The sequence below is a fragment of the Pipistrellus kuhlii genome, unplaced genomic scaffold (genome assembly GCF_014108245.1).
Source record: "Pipistrellus kuhlii isolate mPipKuh1 unplaced genomic scaffold, mPipKuh1.p scaffold_m20_p_17, whole genome shotgun sequence".
Lineage (NCBI taxonomy): Eukaryota > Metazoa > Chordata > Mammalia > Chiroptera > Vespertilionidae > Pipistrellus > Pipistrellus kuhlii.
The window spans coordinates 10,240,062-10,256,898 of NW_023425482.1; the positions used below are offsets into that span (position 1 = coordinate 10,240,062).

General features: G+C 40.3%; 1 protein-coding gene across 2 annotated transcripts in view; it reads right to left on the reverse strand.

Annotated features, from left to right (window-relative positions):
• Positions 1-4,369: 4,369 nt before the first annotated feature.
• The window catches only part of HSD17B2 (hydroxysteroid 17-beta dehydrogenase 2), a 51,842-nt gene continuing 39,374 nt past the window's right edge, over positions 4,370-16,837 (reverse strand). For both annotated transcript variants that reach the window (XM_045582654.1, XM_036440698.2), the window contains 2 exons: positions 9,772-9,909; positions 4,370-4,804 (listed from right to left, as the gene is read on the reverse strand). In XM_045582654.1, the coding sequence (XP_045438610.1) occupies positions 4,443-4,804; positions 9,772-9,909 (500 nt within the window). In that variant the 3' untranslated portion in view covers positions 4,370-4,442. The remainder of the gene's footprint in view (positions 4,805-9,771; positions 9,910-16,837) is intronic.

The window sequence follows — 16,837 nt, forward strand, 5'->3', positions numbered from 1 at the left end:
GAGCAAAATTAGCCAGAATTCCAAACACAAAACAAAACACTATGCAGGGGGAGGGGAGAGCAAGCCTTTGGCCTTAAAGCAGGAAGAGATTAGTAGAGTCCACCGAGTTCTTTTTATAAGCCTCTCTGGAAAGTGTTTCCTTGAATAACTTTTTCTCTTTCATTTCTTTTAACCTGTCCAGGTCAAATCTTAGTCTCACCCCTTGGGGCATAGCCCCCAGCCTTCACTCTGAGAGAGGCCACCAAGATCTCTCACACCCTGGGGAATGACTTCCACGTATGAATATCTGGGATTATGAACATGTTTTTCAGTAGAAACAAAAAAGAAGAGATGGACATCCAGGACCTGCCTGGGGCCCCATCCTACTGTGTCCCTATCGGTGAGGCAGAGTCCTAGACAGAGCAAAGAGGAGAAGAGAGCTACTGTGATGGTGCACAGGGAAATGTACTCAGCATCCCTCTCTGTGGAGGATGCATCCTTCTTGGAGCCATTTATATGAATATGTGGGGATGTGTTTCGGGAGTGGATTTGTGTGGTGTGGTGATGAAGATAATATAAATTAGAATGTTGTGGTTGCAAGTAACAGAAATTGAGTTCTGGCTGTCTTTGAACAAAATATGAGTTATTTGAATATATATATTAGAGGCCCACTGCACAAAATTCATGCAAGGGGCTTGACCCTTGAGGCCCCTGCTGCCTTGTGTCTCCCTCCCCTCCTTTCCCCCCAGCCACTGGTTGTTCCAGAAGGTTGTTCTGCCATCCGCTCTAATTAGCATATTAGCTCTTTATTATATAGGATATATGATTCACATAATCAAGGCAAGCCTAGAAGATCAGGCTTGAAAAATTGGATTGTTGGGATCAAGTGTCCCCAAGAAAGAAGAGATATAACAACAACTATTCATGTGAGACTGCCACTAGTACTTTTCATGTCTTTCAGTTGACGTTCCATATTCTAGGAAGATCATACATTTGTTTGTGATGCCCAAATTCTAGAGGCTAAGATATTGAAAGACACGGGATTTAGACCTCTGGCTTCTGTAGTTAGAGGAAAAGCACTGCTTTCCACCAAGATCTCTCACACCCTGGGGAATGACTTCAACATAGGAAGGTAAGTGGATGCTGAACAGAGTCCCCCAAACCTGCCTACCAAATCCAGCATTACAATGCCAGTGACACGTATTGGTCTACCCCTCTTCTGATTTTTCATTCCTGTTTTGCTATTCACCATGGGTATTCAAGATAGAAGTGTGAGTTTTGTGTTGATCAATGGCAATTTCTTGCACAAATATTTGTCTTGCCTAAAAATCATACCCAAATAAATAAAAAATGGCACCTTTTGAGTTAGTACCTTCTCTATGTAGAATCAGTTCATCTTGGATGGTCAGGAGAGAGAACATAGGACAAAGCCAAAGAAAGAGGTTCCATTACATCAAGCAGTGAATAATTGCCTATTATCAAACTAGGAGGAAGAACAGAAAGTGAAGCTAAACAAAAATAAATATGTGGTAAAATTCACCTGGTGACCAGAACACCTTCATACAGATAGAATGACCTGAGAAGAACAAATAGTTTAGGATAAAAGCCTTCAATCGCTTGTTGATTTTCCTGTTTTTCATGGCTGAGATTCTCTCTTTAGTCATCTCCAAGTTTTGCAAGGTGGTAAAAGTTTTTTGATGACTCAAGACTAATTATTCTACCATGCTAGATGCAGTGTACTATACACTGTTATCCTTGCCAAGAATGATTCCAAGAGTCTAGAATTGCCAGAGATCAGCTGAATATTTGGTTTCCACTCTGAGATCATTAAGGATTTTGTTTCACCTTGTTTCAGAAGAGCCATGCTTACAGGCTTTGGGGATAAAGCCCCCAAAGAAATTGCAATTGAAAAAAATGCTAGTCTATAAACTAGGGCTAATGAATAATACTATCACCCACCTTACTATCCCTTTTATTCTTTGGTCTCTTTCTTTCTCCCCTAGGACATTTCTGTCTTGCCTATTTTTTTTCCTGCCAAGCATTTATTTTAGTCTTTATTCTTTATTGAACCCTTCCCTAGAGTGTACATTTGTCAGGAATTAACTCTATTGCAAAAGATTGAAGCCCAATTTAAAATAGTATAAAGGAAAGGTATTGGCTCACACAACAAAAGGGATTTTGCTGATGTGATTAAATTAAGAATTTTAAAATGGGGAAATTATCCTGGATTATCTGGGTGGGCCAATGTCATCACAAGGGTTCTTATAAGAGGGAGGCAGGAGGGTCAGAGTCAGAGGAGATGAGAGGATGGAAGCAGAAGTTGGAGTGATGTAGCCATAAGCAAAGGAATATAGAGGCCTTTGGAAGCTGAAAAAGACAAGAAATGAATTCTCCTCTGGAGCCTCCATAAGGAACAAGCCTTGATGACAATTTGATTTTACCCCAGTGAAACCTTTTTCAGAATTCTGACCTCCAGAACTGTAGCACAATAATTCCACAGACTGAGTTATTGGTAATGTTACAGCAACCAAAGTTAACCTGAAATGCAATAGGGTTGGCCCATGAGAACCTGAATGTCTAATAGGTTCTCAAGTGATGCTGATACTTCAGGTGCATGGACCACACCTTTTTCTTAATTGATTCTAGAGAGAGAAAGGGAGCAAGAGTAAGAGCAAGAGCAAAATCCATGTGTAAAACATGGATCAGCTGCCTCCCACAGGCACCCCTACTGATCAAACCCGCAACCTGGGTATGTGCTCTGATCAGGAATCAAACCCGCCACTTTTGGGTGCATGGAACAACGTTCTAATCAACTGTGCCACACTGGGCAGGGCCCAGCAACCACAGCATCTTCTGCAACACTGGCTAATCATAAAATACACAATTCTCAGTCCTTCTCTAAACTTTAGACTGCAGATTATACACAACCTTCGTCCTCTGTATGTCTGAACTCTGCAAATGGAAGTGTTGGCCTTGACAACTCTTATCTCTATAAAGTGCTTATTTTGGAAATCAATACTTAACTTGACTTTTTTTCTTTTCTTTATGTTTTGTCCTGAAGCAATAGTGGAGAACCACCGAGCAGTTAACATGACCAGCTATTAAAAATGTATTGTATTAGAGAACAGACTATTGTCAGAAGGAATGGGGGTTGGGAGGGCTGGGTAAAATTGGTGAAGAGATCAAGAAGTACAAATCGGTAGTTACAGAACAGTCCCAGGGATGTAAAGCACAGGGATTATACTCAATAATATCATAACAATTATGTATGGGGCTAGATGGGTACTTGAAACATCAAGGGACCACTCTGTAAAATACATGATTTTTCTGACCACATCTGGAACTAGTTCAGAATATTATTAAATGTAAACTGTAATTGAAAAATAAATATATATAATGTATTAATAATTTCCTAACTATTTTTTTCACTATATTGTTATTTATTATTTTCTTTTGGAGAAAATCGCAGAGCACTCTCAGTTTATTTCAAAATCTTCATGAGGATGGAAAATTAAAAAAGAACTTGCATATTCCAGAAAGGAAATGGGCCACAGGGAGTTTACCATGAGCAAGATGTCTGGACCCTTGCATCTCTCATAACACGTTAGTATTTGTTCTAATTCCTTTTATGCCCTCTCTGTTCACCAGATGCTCCCCCTTTGCCTACCCCAGGTGAATTTGGTAATACCTCTTTTAGTATCTGACATTGCTCCCTTCAGCCAGGCTTCTCTAGTAATAAAGCTGGCTTTCCATCCTGGGATGCTCAGATGGAGGTGACAGGTATGGTTACTAGGGACACCACACCAACCATTCACATGTCCTGGGACTGTCAAAAGACCTCTGGGGCTTTGCTTGAGATGGGAGACCTCATCATATTCTCTCTGGGGCTTTTGGTAAAAGAAGAAAGAGGAGCACAGTGCACTGATTATATACAATAAATCTAATATTTTAAATGAAGTAGTTACTGTGGGATATCAGTGCACAGTGATAAAGACTCCATTTGACTATGGTCCTTGCCATTTCATACGTCTCTTGTCTCCCTCCCCCCCCCCCCCCCGCCTTTTTTTTTAAATCGTCACCTCTCTTCCTTCTCTCCTGCCAGACAGTGTAGTCCAATCTGGATTTCAATTCTAGCTCTGCCTTTTGCTAGCTGTGGGACAATGAACTAGGATCTTAACCTCCCTGATCCTTAATTTTCTTACCCATTATGTAGTGGTGAAGATACCTACCTCAGTTCTTTGATGAGAACTAGATGAGAGAATACCTGGAACGTATCTGGTGCAGAGTTGGCACTCAATCAATTCTCTTCATGGTAGTCATTTCTAACCTTCAACCTTCTCACCAGTACATTGGTCGCATTCACCCAACAAAGTTCACAGAAAATGCAAGATAGGAAACCACAACTTTAATGGGAAACTGGCATCTCTTTCATTCCAAGATGATAACATTTTTCACATATTTGCCTACATGGCCTTGTTCTTCTGATCAGGCACGCTTAGTATCCTAGGTGTGCCATTATTAAAGTAACTGATTTTTTTGTTAAAATAATCAAATATGCCAGTTGGGCTAAAAGAAACAAAGCAGAACCACAGGTAAGCCCCTGACCCCGGCGTGTAAAAGGTGAAGGGTCTCTTAGCAGAGATGGCGTGCTGGATGTCCTGGAGCACAGGGGACATGTCAGAGCTGGCGTAAGTAAAGGCTTTGTTCAAAACATTCTTTTGCGCAAGGATATAGTCCAGGCCGTACTCCTCCTTCACGTCAGGGGTCAGGTGGTCCAGGATGTCTTTCTCCAGCTTATCCAGCATTTCTCTCGTGCCTGTGATACCTGAGATGCCAGAGGAAAGGGAGGCTCAGATGCTGCAGGGCCAGACAGGTATGGCCGACCCCCAACAGGAAGCGGGCCCTTGTGAATTGGCTTCTGTTGAGAAGGACCAGCATTCCCAAACAACTTTTCAAATATGTACTTTATAATATTTATTTATTTATCTATTTATTTATTTATTTATTTATTTTACAGAAAACTGCACAGATGACAGGGTTTTCACAAACAGAATAGCCCGTATAACCAGCAATCAGACCAAGAAAAGGACAAACCACCCTATCCGGTTTGACTCAATGGATAGAGCTTCAGCCTGCAGACTGAAGGGTCCCGGGTTGCATTTTAATCAAGGGCACATGCCTGGGTTGCAGGCTCAATTCCCAGTAAGGGGTGGGCCGGAGGCAGCCGATCAATAATTCTCTCTCATCATTGATGTTTCAACCTCTCTCTCCCTCTCTCTGAAATCAATAAAAATATATGGATAAAAAAAAGAGAAAAGGACAAACCATCCTCAAGTCCCTACTCTCAGCCCCCTTCCCAGGAGCCACTGTCCCAATGAACAGAATAGAGTGCCTCATCATATTCTCTCTTGGACATTAGATAAGTGGAATCAATTCTATAAGGAGAGGTTCATCTATGATATTGTGTGGTCATTCTCATAGCTGCAGAGTTTTCCATTGTATAATATGCCATAAATTGCTTATCCATTATACTGTGATGGGTATCTGAGCTGTTTTCAATTTGGAGCGTTTAGAAATTGTGCTGGCACAAACAGTCCAGTATAAACAGTTCATGACTATTATATACAACATATAATATAATGTACAGCCCTGGCCAGTTGTTCGATGGTTAGGCCAAAGGGTCGCAGGTACGATTCCCAGGCAAGGACAAGTACCTCTATTGCAGGTTCCCCAGCCTTAGCAGGGACTCATGGGGGAGGCAACCAATCAATTTCTCTTTCTCCCTCTCTTTCTCTCTTTCTCTCACCCTCTCACCCTCTCTTTCATTCTCTCTAGAAATCAATGGAAAAAATATCCTCAGGTGAGGATTTTAAAAAAAGAAAAAATATATAATGTACACACCATAACATGTACTATATATATATATATATATATATATATATATATATATATATATATATAGCTCTGGCCAGTTTGACTCAGTGGTTGGAGTATTGACCCATGGACCAAAGGGTTGGGTGTTCAATTCCTGGCCAAGGATAGGTATCTCACTCAGTTGCAGGTTTGATCCCTGGCCCCTGTCGGGGCTCATGTGGGAGGCAACCAATTGATATGTCTCTCTCATGTCGATGTTTCTCTTTCTCCCCCTAAGGATCAATGAAAAAAATAGCCTCGGGCAAGAAGGCGTATATGCTTATAAAGTAAATCTCTTGAGGCAACCTATAGTTTTGTGTATCTTTCTACATTTCCCCCTTGTTCATACAAACGTATATACATATAAAAGGCTTTGGGTCAATTCTATTTTATTGAGAATAAACAAAAAAAAAAACAAAAAAGAATTTGTTTTCATGTTTGTTTGCTTGCTTTTGCTTAGTAATAAATCACATTTCTGCCTTCTAAGCAATGGCTATAGATTGAAACCAGAGCAGCAGAATTTCCCATCAAATAGCTTTTCGTCAACCACATCTATAGCAAAGTCCTTCCTAGGTTTCACCATTTTAGGCGGCTCTGCCATAAACTGCCTTGCATATTATATCCTTTTGTATTTCAGCATTTACTTCTGTAGGTTACAGTCCCCAAACTGTGGTCACTTGGTCAAAGGCACATGCATTTTGAATTTTAATTGCTACTGCCAGATTTTTTTCCAGAAAGATTGCTGCAATTCATGCTCCCTCCTGCAAAGTATGTGATTCCTCGGGGATTGCTGTGGGGATGAGCCTTTGTTTGCGAGCTTAGTTGACTCCCCAGTATCAGGACCGTGGGGGGGCCTCACTCTGAAATGTAAGCCAGTGAAATCCAATTACACTCATGGGAATGTAACCAGGGTTTCAATTGCTCATTTCTTTTTATGAAGGCACATGCAGTATTTAAAGAAATGATTACCCTGACAATTATTCTGGAGGTTTCTGAGTCATGAAAAACATGTTTGTGTGAACTATTGTTCCTCCAACTACCTCCCCCGGGTCTCTGCTTTTACAGGCTAGGGGATTCCTCTCCATCTCTACTTCCTTTTTAAATACCTCATGGACTTTCTAGCCACTCTTGTGTGTACTCTATTTTGATTCCCCAAAGCTCTCTTTATTGGTGTCAAAGTCACCAGCCCTTTATTAGCCTTCATCTGCCACTTCTGACAAGCACTCACCCATCCGTTGCAGCTTGGGACTATACACAATGAAATTGTTAAAGCTATCTGGATCCAAAACCCACCTCTGCCTCATATTGCCTCATAACAGCTCTGTGGCTTGGGAAATTCCTTAAATTCTCTGAGCCTCAGTTTTCTTCCTATAAAGTGTGATTATTACAATGCTTGCTTCATAGAATTAAGTGAAATTGTGCATGCCAAGTGCTTAAAACCGGCCATGCATGCAATATGTTTTAGCTGTTTTCATTGCAAGACACTAAAAAAAAAATCTGGTGTGTTTCCTTGAATGTCTTCAGAAGCTCTTTGCATCCCTGAAGATTCTTATTCTTGCTCTCCCCTCTCCTTCAAGCATTATTCTCCAACTTGAGTCCTCAGCCCTCCATTGTCTAGCCTCCTGCCTTCAGAGAGTCCATCAAATATCAGCTTTAAATGGAGGGCAATCTTGCTGAAACCAGTTTGGCTCAGTGGATAGAGCGTTGGCCTGCGGACTGAAATGTCCCAGGTTCAATTCCGGTCAAAGGCAGCTGATTGATGATTCTCTCTAATCAATGTTTCTAACTCTCTATCCCTCTCTTTTCCTCTCTGTAAAAAGTCAATAAAATATATTTTAAAAATAAATAAATAAATAAATAAATAAATAAATAAATAAATAAATAAAAAATAAAATAAACGGAGGGCAATCTGGTAAGAAAGAAAGAATCCAGCACCACATTTATGGATCTGGTTTCAAATTCCCCACCTTCATGGTGTGCCACATACCCATACTGGGTGTATTTTATCCCTCTCACTTCAGTGTCCTCACCTGGAGAATCAGGTCAATTAATAACATGTCCCTTAGAACTATGATGCAGACTAAGACACATAAGACTTATATGGGAAGGGTGAAGCTATACATTGAAACAATATTTTAGAAAACAGTTTGGTATTATCCAGTAAAGTTGAAAATAATTAAACTCTATGATCTGGTCATTCCACTCCTGGGTATGTGTCGTAGGAAAAAAAAAGCCATGTACACATACACCACAGTACAAGTGACAGAAGGTTCATGGAAGAATTCTTCATAATTGTCCAAAGTGACCCAAATATCCCATCAACTATAGAAAAATTGTGGCATATTCACAGAATACTATATAGCAATGAAAATGAATGAATCACAGCTACACACAACTTAGATGAATTGTGGAAACAACATTGAGTGAAAGAAGCCAGACACAATAGAATATAAACATGTTGATTCCATTCAAAGTTCAGGAATGAGTATAGCCAAACTCTGTTGTTTGGTGATGCGTATATGGATATATCATTGTAATGAAAAACAAATAAAATATTACAAAAAGTAAGAGAGCGGGCATGTTTTGGGAATGGGAGAAGGCTATGACTGGAGAGGATCATGTAGGGGCTTCTGGGGGCTGGAAATGTTTTATTTTTTTATCTGGATGTTAAGGACATGAGTTTTTATAATAATTTGTCTGTATGTATGCATGATATATTTCTCAATTTACAAATGAATAAGATCAACAACATCAGGAAAGAATATGTAGAACGTGGCTACTTTCTGAGAAGAACAGCTCCCCCAAAATGTTAGCCATAACAATTTTGGTGAATCCTTACAACTGTAGCTTAGCTGAAGGTTTTCTCTCTGTGTTTTCTCTCTTTGCTGTGCCACCAAACCTTCGATCCTCCTGTCAGATTCAAGGTCAAATTCATCATTTACCCCTTACACTTGCTGTCAGTCAACTTTCTGCTCTTGGTGTCATGTCTTCTATACCAGTCTCTCAGTCTGTCACATTTGGCATTATCTTTAACCCATTCATTTCTCTTCTCCACTCAGAGAATCCCCAACATGGAAAATCCTTTCAATCCTTATTTTTCCTTCATTCATACAGCCCTGATCTACACTTTCGCCACGGGTGGCCCAGGCCTCTTTCTCTCTGTCTCCCTCCCAAAAGAGGCCTTTCCCCAAGTCATGGTCCTCCTGGTTAACATTAAAATCCCTCCCATTTTATGGTCTTTTATTATATGGGCTTTTTAAAGATTAAATGTTTGATGGCTCATAACTAAGCACTGAGCCACGGGGGTGGTCTACATCTGCTCAGAGTTCAGAAATTCAGGAAGAAGAGAGGGGAGGATGGCCATCTCCTCCCAGGGTAGAAAACAAATGGGTCAGAGGGGAGGAGATGGTGTTTATAAAACACATGACATCAAAACGTAACTCCTTCGTGGAAGAATGCAGGGGAGCAACCATAGATTGGAAAAAAGAACCTCGCACTTGCCCCTCTATTCTTTTTCTTTTAAAAAATATATATATTTTATTGATTTTTTTACAGAGAAGAAGAGAGAGGGATAGAAAGTTAGGAACATCAATGAGAGAGAATCATTGATCAGCTGCCTCTTGCACACCCCCTACTGGGGATGTGCCGCAACCAAGGTACATGCCCTTGATGGGAATCGAACCTGGGACCTTTTAGTCCACAGGCTGACACTCTATCCACTGAGCCAAACCGGTTTCGGCCCCTCTATTCTTAAAAGAGGCCCACCAATCCCAATCCCTCTTTAGTTGACCTTTGAGGCATTCAGTTTGAGCAGAACAGAGGACCATTAGCATCCCTCCCAGGAGAACCATTGCAAGGCTCTTAGGCTCAGATACCTACTTGTTCTGAAGCCTCCAGGCTGGATGTTAGAGACTTTAACTTCCCATTTGGAAAGCTCTTGTCTCATGACTGCTGAAAACATGGTCAGAGCTGCCTTGGATGAGCCATAGGCTGCCATCTTTAAAAATGGGACCCCTCCTATGGAAAGAATGGAAGAAAAAAAATAATCAAGTCTGATGTTTTCATTTTATCATCCACTAAGTATTATCTGCTATGGGATCGGGGAGGGAGTAGAAAGGGGGAGAAGGAAGTTTGGGGGAATGATGGACATGCTCACTATCTTGATTGTGTGGTGATGGTTTCCTGAGTACATACATATGTCTAAATTTATCAAATCGTGTACTTTAAATATGAGCAGTTTATTGTATGATATATCAATTATATCTCAATTAAAATATTTTTTAAAGCAACCACCTTGCTTCCAGAGACCATAGACATTTTCAGCAAATGCCAGAGATGACTTCATGGGTATTTTGCTCTGTCTGTAATCCTTAGGACATTTGCACAACTAGCTAGGGTTGGGAGGAGGATCTTACCTTTCCATGCTTTCCAGTTTCTCCAGTTTTCCCAGCTTTGGAGATTCTCACCAAACCAAACATGAGACTAGTTTTGCACATGTGCTTGTCTTTGTTCTCCTAACTTTAGAATTTTGCAAGTGGTTTCTTTCAGTTGGACATATTTTATCCATGGAAGAACATCTTCCTAGCCCCGGGCTGTCTTGCCTGAATCCTACCTCTATCCAAAAGTTAAAGTTTTCAACGGGAGCATTTGAGACTAAAAAATATGTTTCATGCCCATATCTAACATTTATTAAGGATCATTTATTAAGGGATACTTAAGTCAATCCCTTAATTCTGTAGTTGGTAGGACAAACTCTTGTTTCTAAATAGGCTTTCAGCTCCTTCCTGGGCCCCCACAAAACACTGAGCTCATTTCTTCATACAGGGAAAGCATGACTGCAATGACTGTGACCTGGTTTCTTAAAGGGCAATCTTAGTAAAGACATTGTCCATTCCCAGTCACTTAATGAAACCATACTTTGAATTAAACTATCTAACCTTGATCTGAAAAATATCACACAATGCACTTTAAAATATGAGATGATAAAATGTATGAAACCAAATATACACACTATAAGTAAAACTGGAAAAAATATGAATAAAATTGGTGGATGTGCTGATTATAATATTGCACTACGAGAGGCTTGGTGCATGAAATGGCCTGGGGGGGGCGGGGGGGGGCGGGGTGGTCCCTCAGCCTAGCCTGCACCCTCTCGTAGTCTGGGAAGGGGAGTGCACCTAAGCTGGCAGATGGATATCCCTCTCACATTCCGGGGCCCCTCACTCCTCACTGCCTGCTTGCTCGCTGCTCCTTACCTCTTAGCTCACTTTCCTTAATGCTGCTGTGGAGGCAGGAGAGGCTCCGCCACCAGCCACCACCGCTGCACTGGCCAGCTGTGAGCCCAGCTTCTGACTGAGTGGCACTCCCCCTGTGGGAGTGCACTGACCACTAGGGGGCAGCTCCTGCATTGAGCATCTGCCACTGGTGGTCAGTGCGCATCATAGTGACTGGTCATTCTGGTGGTTCCGCTGTAATGGTTGCTTAGGCTTTTATTATATAGATAGTTTTGCAAAAATTTACCATTAGAGGAAACTGGGTAAATGGTACATAAGATCTCTTGTATTCTTCCTTATAACTTAAGTAAACGTACAACAATCTCAGTAAAAAAAAGAGCATAGTGTCTGCACCCCCATATTCATTGAAGCACTATTTACAATAGCCAACACATGGAAACAACCAAAGTATTCATCAACAGATGAGTGGATAAACAAAATGTGGTTTAATATATGCAAAGGAATATGATGTGGCCATTAAACAAAAAGGAAATCCTTCCATTTGCAACATGAGTGAACCTTGAGGATTTTGAGTACATTATACTAAGTTACATAAATCAGACAGAGAAAGACAAATGCTATATGATCTCACATATATGTGGAACCTAAAAACACAAACTCACAGATAAAGAGAACAAATTGATGCTTTCCAGAGGTGGGTAGTAGGAGGTGGCCAAAATGGGTGAAGGTGGTCAAAAGGTATAAACTTCCAGTTATAACATACATAAAATTTGGGGATGTAATATACAGTATGTCCTTACTAACATCATTGATAGGTCTTCAACTGTAAGGAAAAGAGGTATAATGAAACTAATTTTACTATAGGCTAATTGACATGAACATTAGTTAAGTCCCTACAGCATTTCATCACCAATATAATGAAACTAGTTGAATGAAACAATATTATTCAAGAGCCTGCTGTACTGCATGGTAACCATAGTTAATACTGTATTGTATACTTAAAAGGTGCTGAGAGTAAAGTTTTAAAATGTTCTCATCACAAGAAAAAAATTTGTAATTATGTGAGATGATGGATGCTAGCAAAACTAATTGTGGTAATCATTTCATTTTATATATATATATATATATATATATATATATATATATATATATGTGTGTGTGTGTGTGTGTGTGTGTATATATATATATATATATATATATAATTATTTTGTACACTTTAATACAATGTTATATGTGAATTATACCTCAATAAATTTTGGGGTTAGGATGGGGAAGAGCATAGGCATTGAAATAGAAAAACCTAGAATAATGAATGTTAATTATCATTTTTCTTACATTATTATTAAAACTTTGGTATGGTTCACATAATTTCCTTTTAGGAAATACAAGCATATGTCAGTGATATTAAGGGTTTGACTCCAGAACCCCACAATAAAGCAAGTAGCTCAGTAAAACCGGTCATAATATTTTTTGCTGACAGAGAGTCTTGCTTTAAATAAAAAAAAAAATAAATAAAAATAAAAATAAAAATAAAAAAAATCTGGCCCTGCTGGTGTGACTCGGTTGGGCATTATTCCAAATACCAAAAGACTGCCAGTTCAGTTCCTGGTCAGGGCAAATACCTGGGTTTTGGCTTGAATCCCTAGCTGGCTCTCTCTCCTCCTCCCTTCCTCTCTCTCTTCCTCCATTCCTCTCTCTTTGCATGTCCTCGGGTGGGATATTAAAAAAAAAAGGTTGCAGCCTTTGCAGATGTTTCTAAAGCTCTACTTTTGTTACCAGACCCTATTACCAGATGGGTCTAGGCCAGGGGCAGGTCTGCCTAGGGCGTACCGGTAGCTTGTGGGTTATTGACTGTGTGGGAAAGAATACCATTCCAAGTGATTTTGAGAGTATATTTATTGAAGCTCGAGACAGTGAACCAAAGGAAGGACTTAAGGTAGAAGAAGCAACAGGAGAGAGAAAGTCAGAGAAAAGGGGGCCTTGGAGACAGGTTTCGGGGGAAAGCCTGGGTTGAGCTGCCACTGATGACTGTTCCCCTGCTGCAAGTCTCATGGGGTTCCTTAGAGTTTAGGAGAAAATCAGCAAAGATAAAAGGCATGGGCATATTCTAGCAAGAGCACACTGTGGATCCTTTATCTTGAGGCCTTTTTTTTTTTTTTTTTTTTTTTTTTTTTTTTTTTTTAATCTTTCTTTGGCTGACTGGAATCCTAGGGGAGGTCTCAGGAGAGGATCTTTTTTCCCCCTTATTTTCTTTTCCATCACTATTTATCCCCTCTATTCCCTCTTCCACTTCCATCCAGCCCTCAGGAGAGGGTCTTAACCAAATATTCATTAGCTTTTCAGATGTGTCCTTCAATATGCTGATTCATCAAGACATATGTATAAAGGAACCAGGGTTATTTTCTGGTTAGTTTTATTTGTAAAGAACATTATTGAAGAGAGACTGGCCGGTCTGCCTTGGGACAGTCTGGAAAGTGTAAACCATTTGCTCCTAAGTGTCCTTGGTCAGGGAAAATAAAACCTTGTGATTGATTAGCTGGCTGTAAATTGCTCAAATTGTTTGGCCTTGTTTAATTATTTTGGCTCAGTTTCCCTTATTCCACTTGTCAAGGAATTTCCCTAGCTTCTTACTCTCAGCCTTCCAAGAAGGCTTTTTTTTTATATATATATATATATCTTTTAAAATTTCAAATAAGCCAGGCCTTCATTTTTTGGCCTCCCATGCAAAACTTCAAATTTTTTAGTTTTATTTACCAAAACGTTAGGGCCGAAACCGGTTTGGCTCAGTGGATAGAGCATCAGCCTGTGGACTCAAGGGTCCCAGGTTCGATTCCTGTCAAGGGCATGTACCTTGGTTGCGGGCACATCCCCAGTGGGGAGTGTGCAGGAGGCAGCTGATCGATGTTTCTAACTCTCTATCTCTCTCCCTTCCTCTCTGTAAAAAATCAATAAAATATATGTATATAAAAAAGAAAAGTTAGGAGACCTTATGACTTTTGAATGTACAAAGGTCATAAGGTCTCCTAGGTGATTACCTGGGAGCTAGGTAATTCTCCCTCCTTAAGCATGTCTGAAAGGGAGTATTTTTAACTTTTTGTTTGGAAATAATTATAGATTCACAGGAAGTTGCAAAGAAAATGTACTTGATAATCCTGTTTACCCTTAACCCAGCTTCCTCTAATGATAATGTCTTGCATGACAGAGAGAGAGAGAGAGAGAGAGAGAGAGGAGTCAATTACCTCCCATATGGGCCCCCTTTTGATGCACTGAACTATGCTCCAACCAACTGAGCCATCCCACCAGGGCAGTGTTCTGTTTTTTGTTTTTATCATAACCATTCTAGTGGGTATGAAATGTGATCTCATTGTAGTTTTGATTTCTTGTTTTTAAGTATCCCTCCTTGTGATTTTAATGCAAAAGTTGCCTAAGGACAGTAACATTTACTTAGGAACTATTATACAGAGTGTCCCCAAAAAATGTATACACATTTGAACAGCTGATAGCTTGATTTTGAAAATGAAATGTCATTTGAATAAACCTTGCTTTTATAATTATTCAAAGTGTGGGTAAACACTTTTGGGGGACGCTCCATAGAAATCTAGAATCTTAGCCCTACCCCCTTCAGACCTTCCAGTCAAAATCTTCATTTTAACAAAAGATCCCCAGGTGATCACTACACACATTAGTATTTAAGAAGCTTTGATGTAAGAGACAGGCAACCCTAAATTGTTAACACCTCCTAATGATTATTTAAGCACTAAAATCTGTGGTTTTTTGCCCTGTTTACCTGGTTATGTCCTTGTTTGATAGTCTGGAAAACTGAGAGGAACACAGAATTTAGAGTAAAACAAACAGACCAGGTTCCAATCCTGACTCCAGCTTTTACCTGCTGGATAATCCCAGACTAGCGTGTAATTGATATAGAAAAGGATTAATACCTGCATCCTGAAAACCTTGGGATTAAATGACTCCGGGCCTGCAAGGGTCTCATACAATTTAGCGCAGAGGTAGTTGACTCAATCTTGTTCTCTCTTCCTCTTGCCCTACACTAGGCCTGGCTTTTGTATGAGAGTTTCTGGAAAGCAACCCTCAGCTTTGGCTTCCTCTCACATCATGGAGCAGCTGAGGGGCTGGCTGAACGATTTGCCAGATCACTGATTTCCTTACAGCAGCCAGCTCAGCAAGAAAAAATCCACAAATGACTCCACCACCAACTTCTCTGCACTAAGTAAGTCCAGGCTCAAAGCTGGACTCATGAACTCTGCCAGATACCTACAATTTATAGACTTGTAACTATCTCTAAGGCCATTTATTTTTGTATAATGTAATTTTAATACATTTTAACCAGTAACCATGCTAAGTAAGCACTCAGAATCCACAATGCATTTATATCTTTGCATTGTGTCAAGGGCACATTCCCGAGATCAGAGGTTCACAACTGGGAGTGATTTTTTGTGACCCCCTCTTACCAGTGGGCATGTGGCAATCTCTGAAGATTTGTCAGTGCTGAGGGTGGGTGCTACTTGCATCTAGTGGTTTATCACAGATGCTGCTAAAACATCCTACAATGCATCAAACAGCCTTCCCGTGGGGAAAATTAGCTTCTCCCAAATAGCAATAATGCTGAGGTTGTAAGACACCGCCCTAGACTCCTGGACTCAGGTGCTGGATCACCCTCATTAACAGATAATAAAATGGATACATAAGCAAGTGAGGTAACCTGCCCCCAGATCATCCAGCTAATTCTAGAAGAACAGGATTCAAACCACAACTGGCTCAAAAGCCCTGAGGCCCGAGTTGTTTATAAGGCTTGTTTTCAAACATTCTTGTTCAAGTTAAGCTTACAACTGCATGTACATACACAGGTTTTACTCTGCAATTTCTTAAGAAGCAAACTGGCCAGGAAAAGCTTTTATTTATTTATTATTTTTCTTTTTAAATCCTCAGACGATAATATTTTTTCCATTGGTTTTAGAGACAGAGAGAGAGAAGGGAAGACAGAGAGAAACATCGATATGAGAGAAACTCATTGATTAGTTGCCTCCCGCATGTACCCCACCAGGGAGGAGTCTGCAATTGAGGTAGATATGTGCCCTTGACCGGAATCAAATCCTGGACCCATAGGTCCACAGGCCAACGCTTCATCCACCGAGCCAAACTGGCTAGCACCAGAAAAAGCTTTTAAACCTCTCAAACATAAAGATTTTTCAAGTGCCCTTTGTACAATCAGTCTAACAATTACCTCCCAGTTCCTTTCTTCCTTGGTTAAATATTTAGCTAACTGCTCTGCAAGGATTTGGGTTAAAGAGCTATTATTGTGTTTCCATGGTAAGGATGGTAAACATGATTATAACAGATAAAATTCTACCAGAGAAGGTATGGTCAAATCTAAAAGTAGTAAGTGACAGGGAACAGCAGGACGTACAGCAACTCATTGCCTCAATCAGGGGTGGTGATGCAGCAGCTGGCAGGATAAAAAACCACAGATGCATATATTAATAGACCCAGCCTCTTCCCTATTGTCATGGTGGATGGCTTTTGAGTCTCTAACTCACTACATGCTTAATTAAACACTTGTCATATTACCTCATCTCACCATGACCCTAAGAAGAAGCAATGATTAGCCCCTTGGTAAAATGAGGAGGCTGCAGCTCAGGCATTCAGGACTTTGTCCTAAGTCACTCAGGTGTCAGTGGTAAAGATAGGTTCAC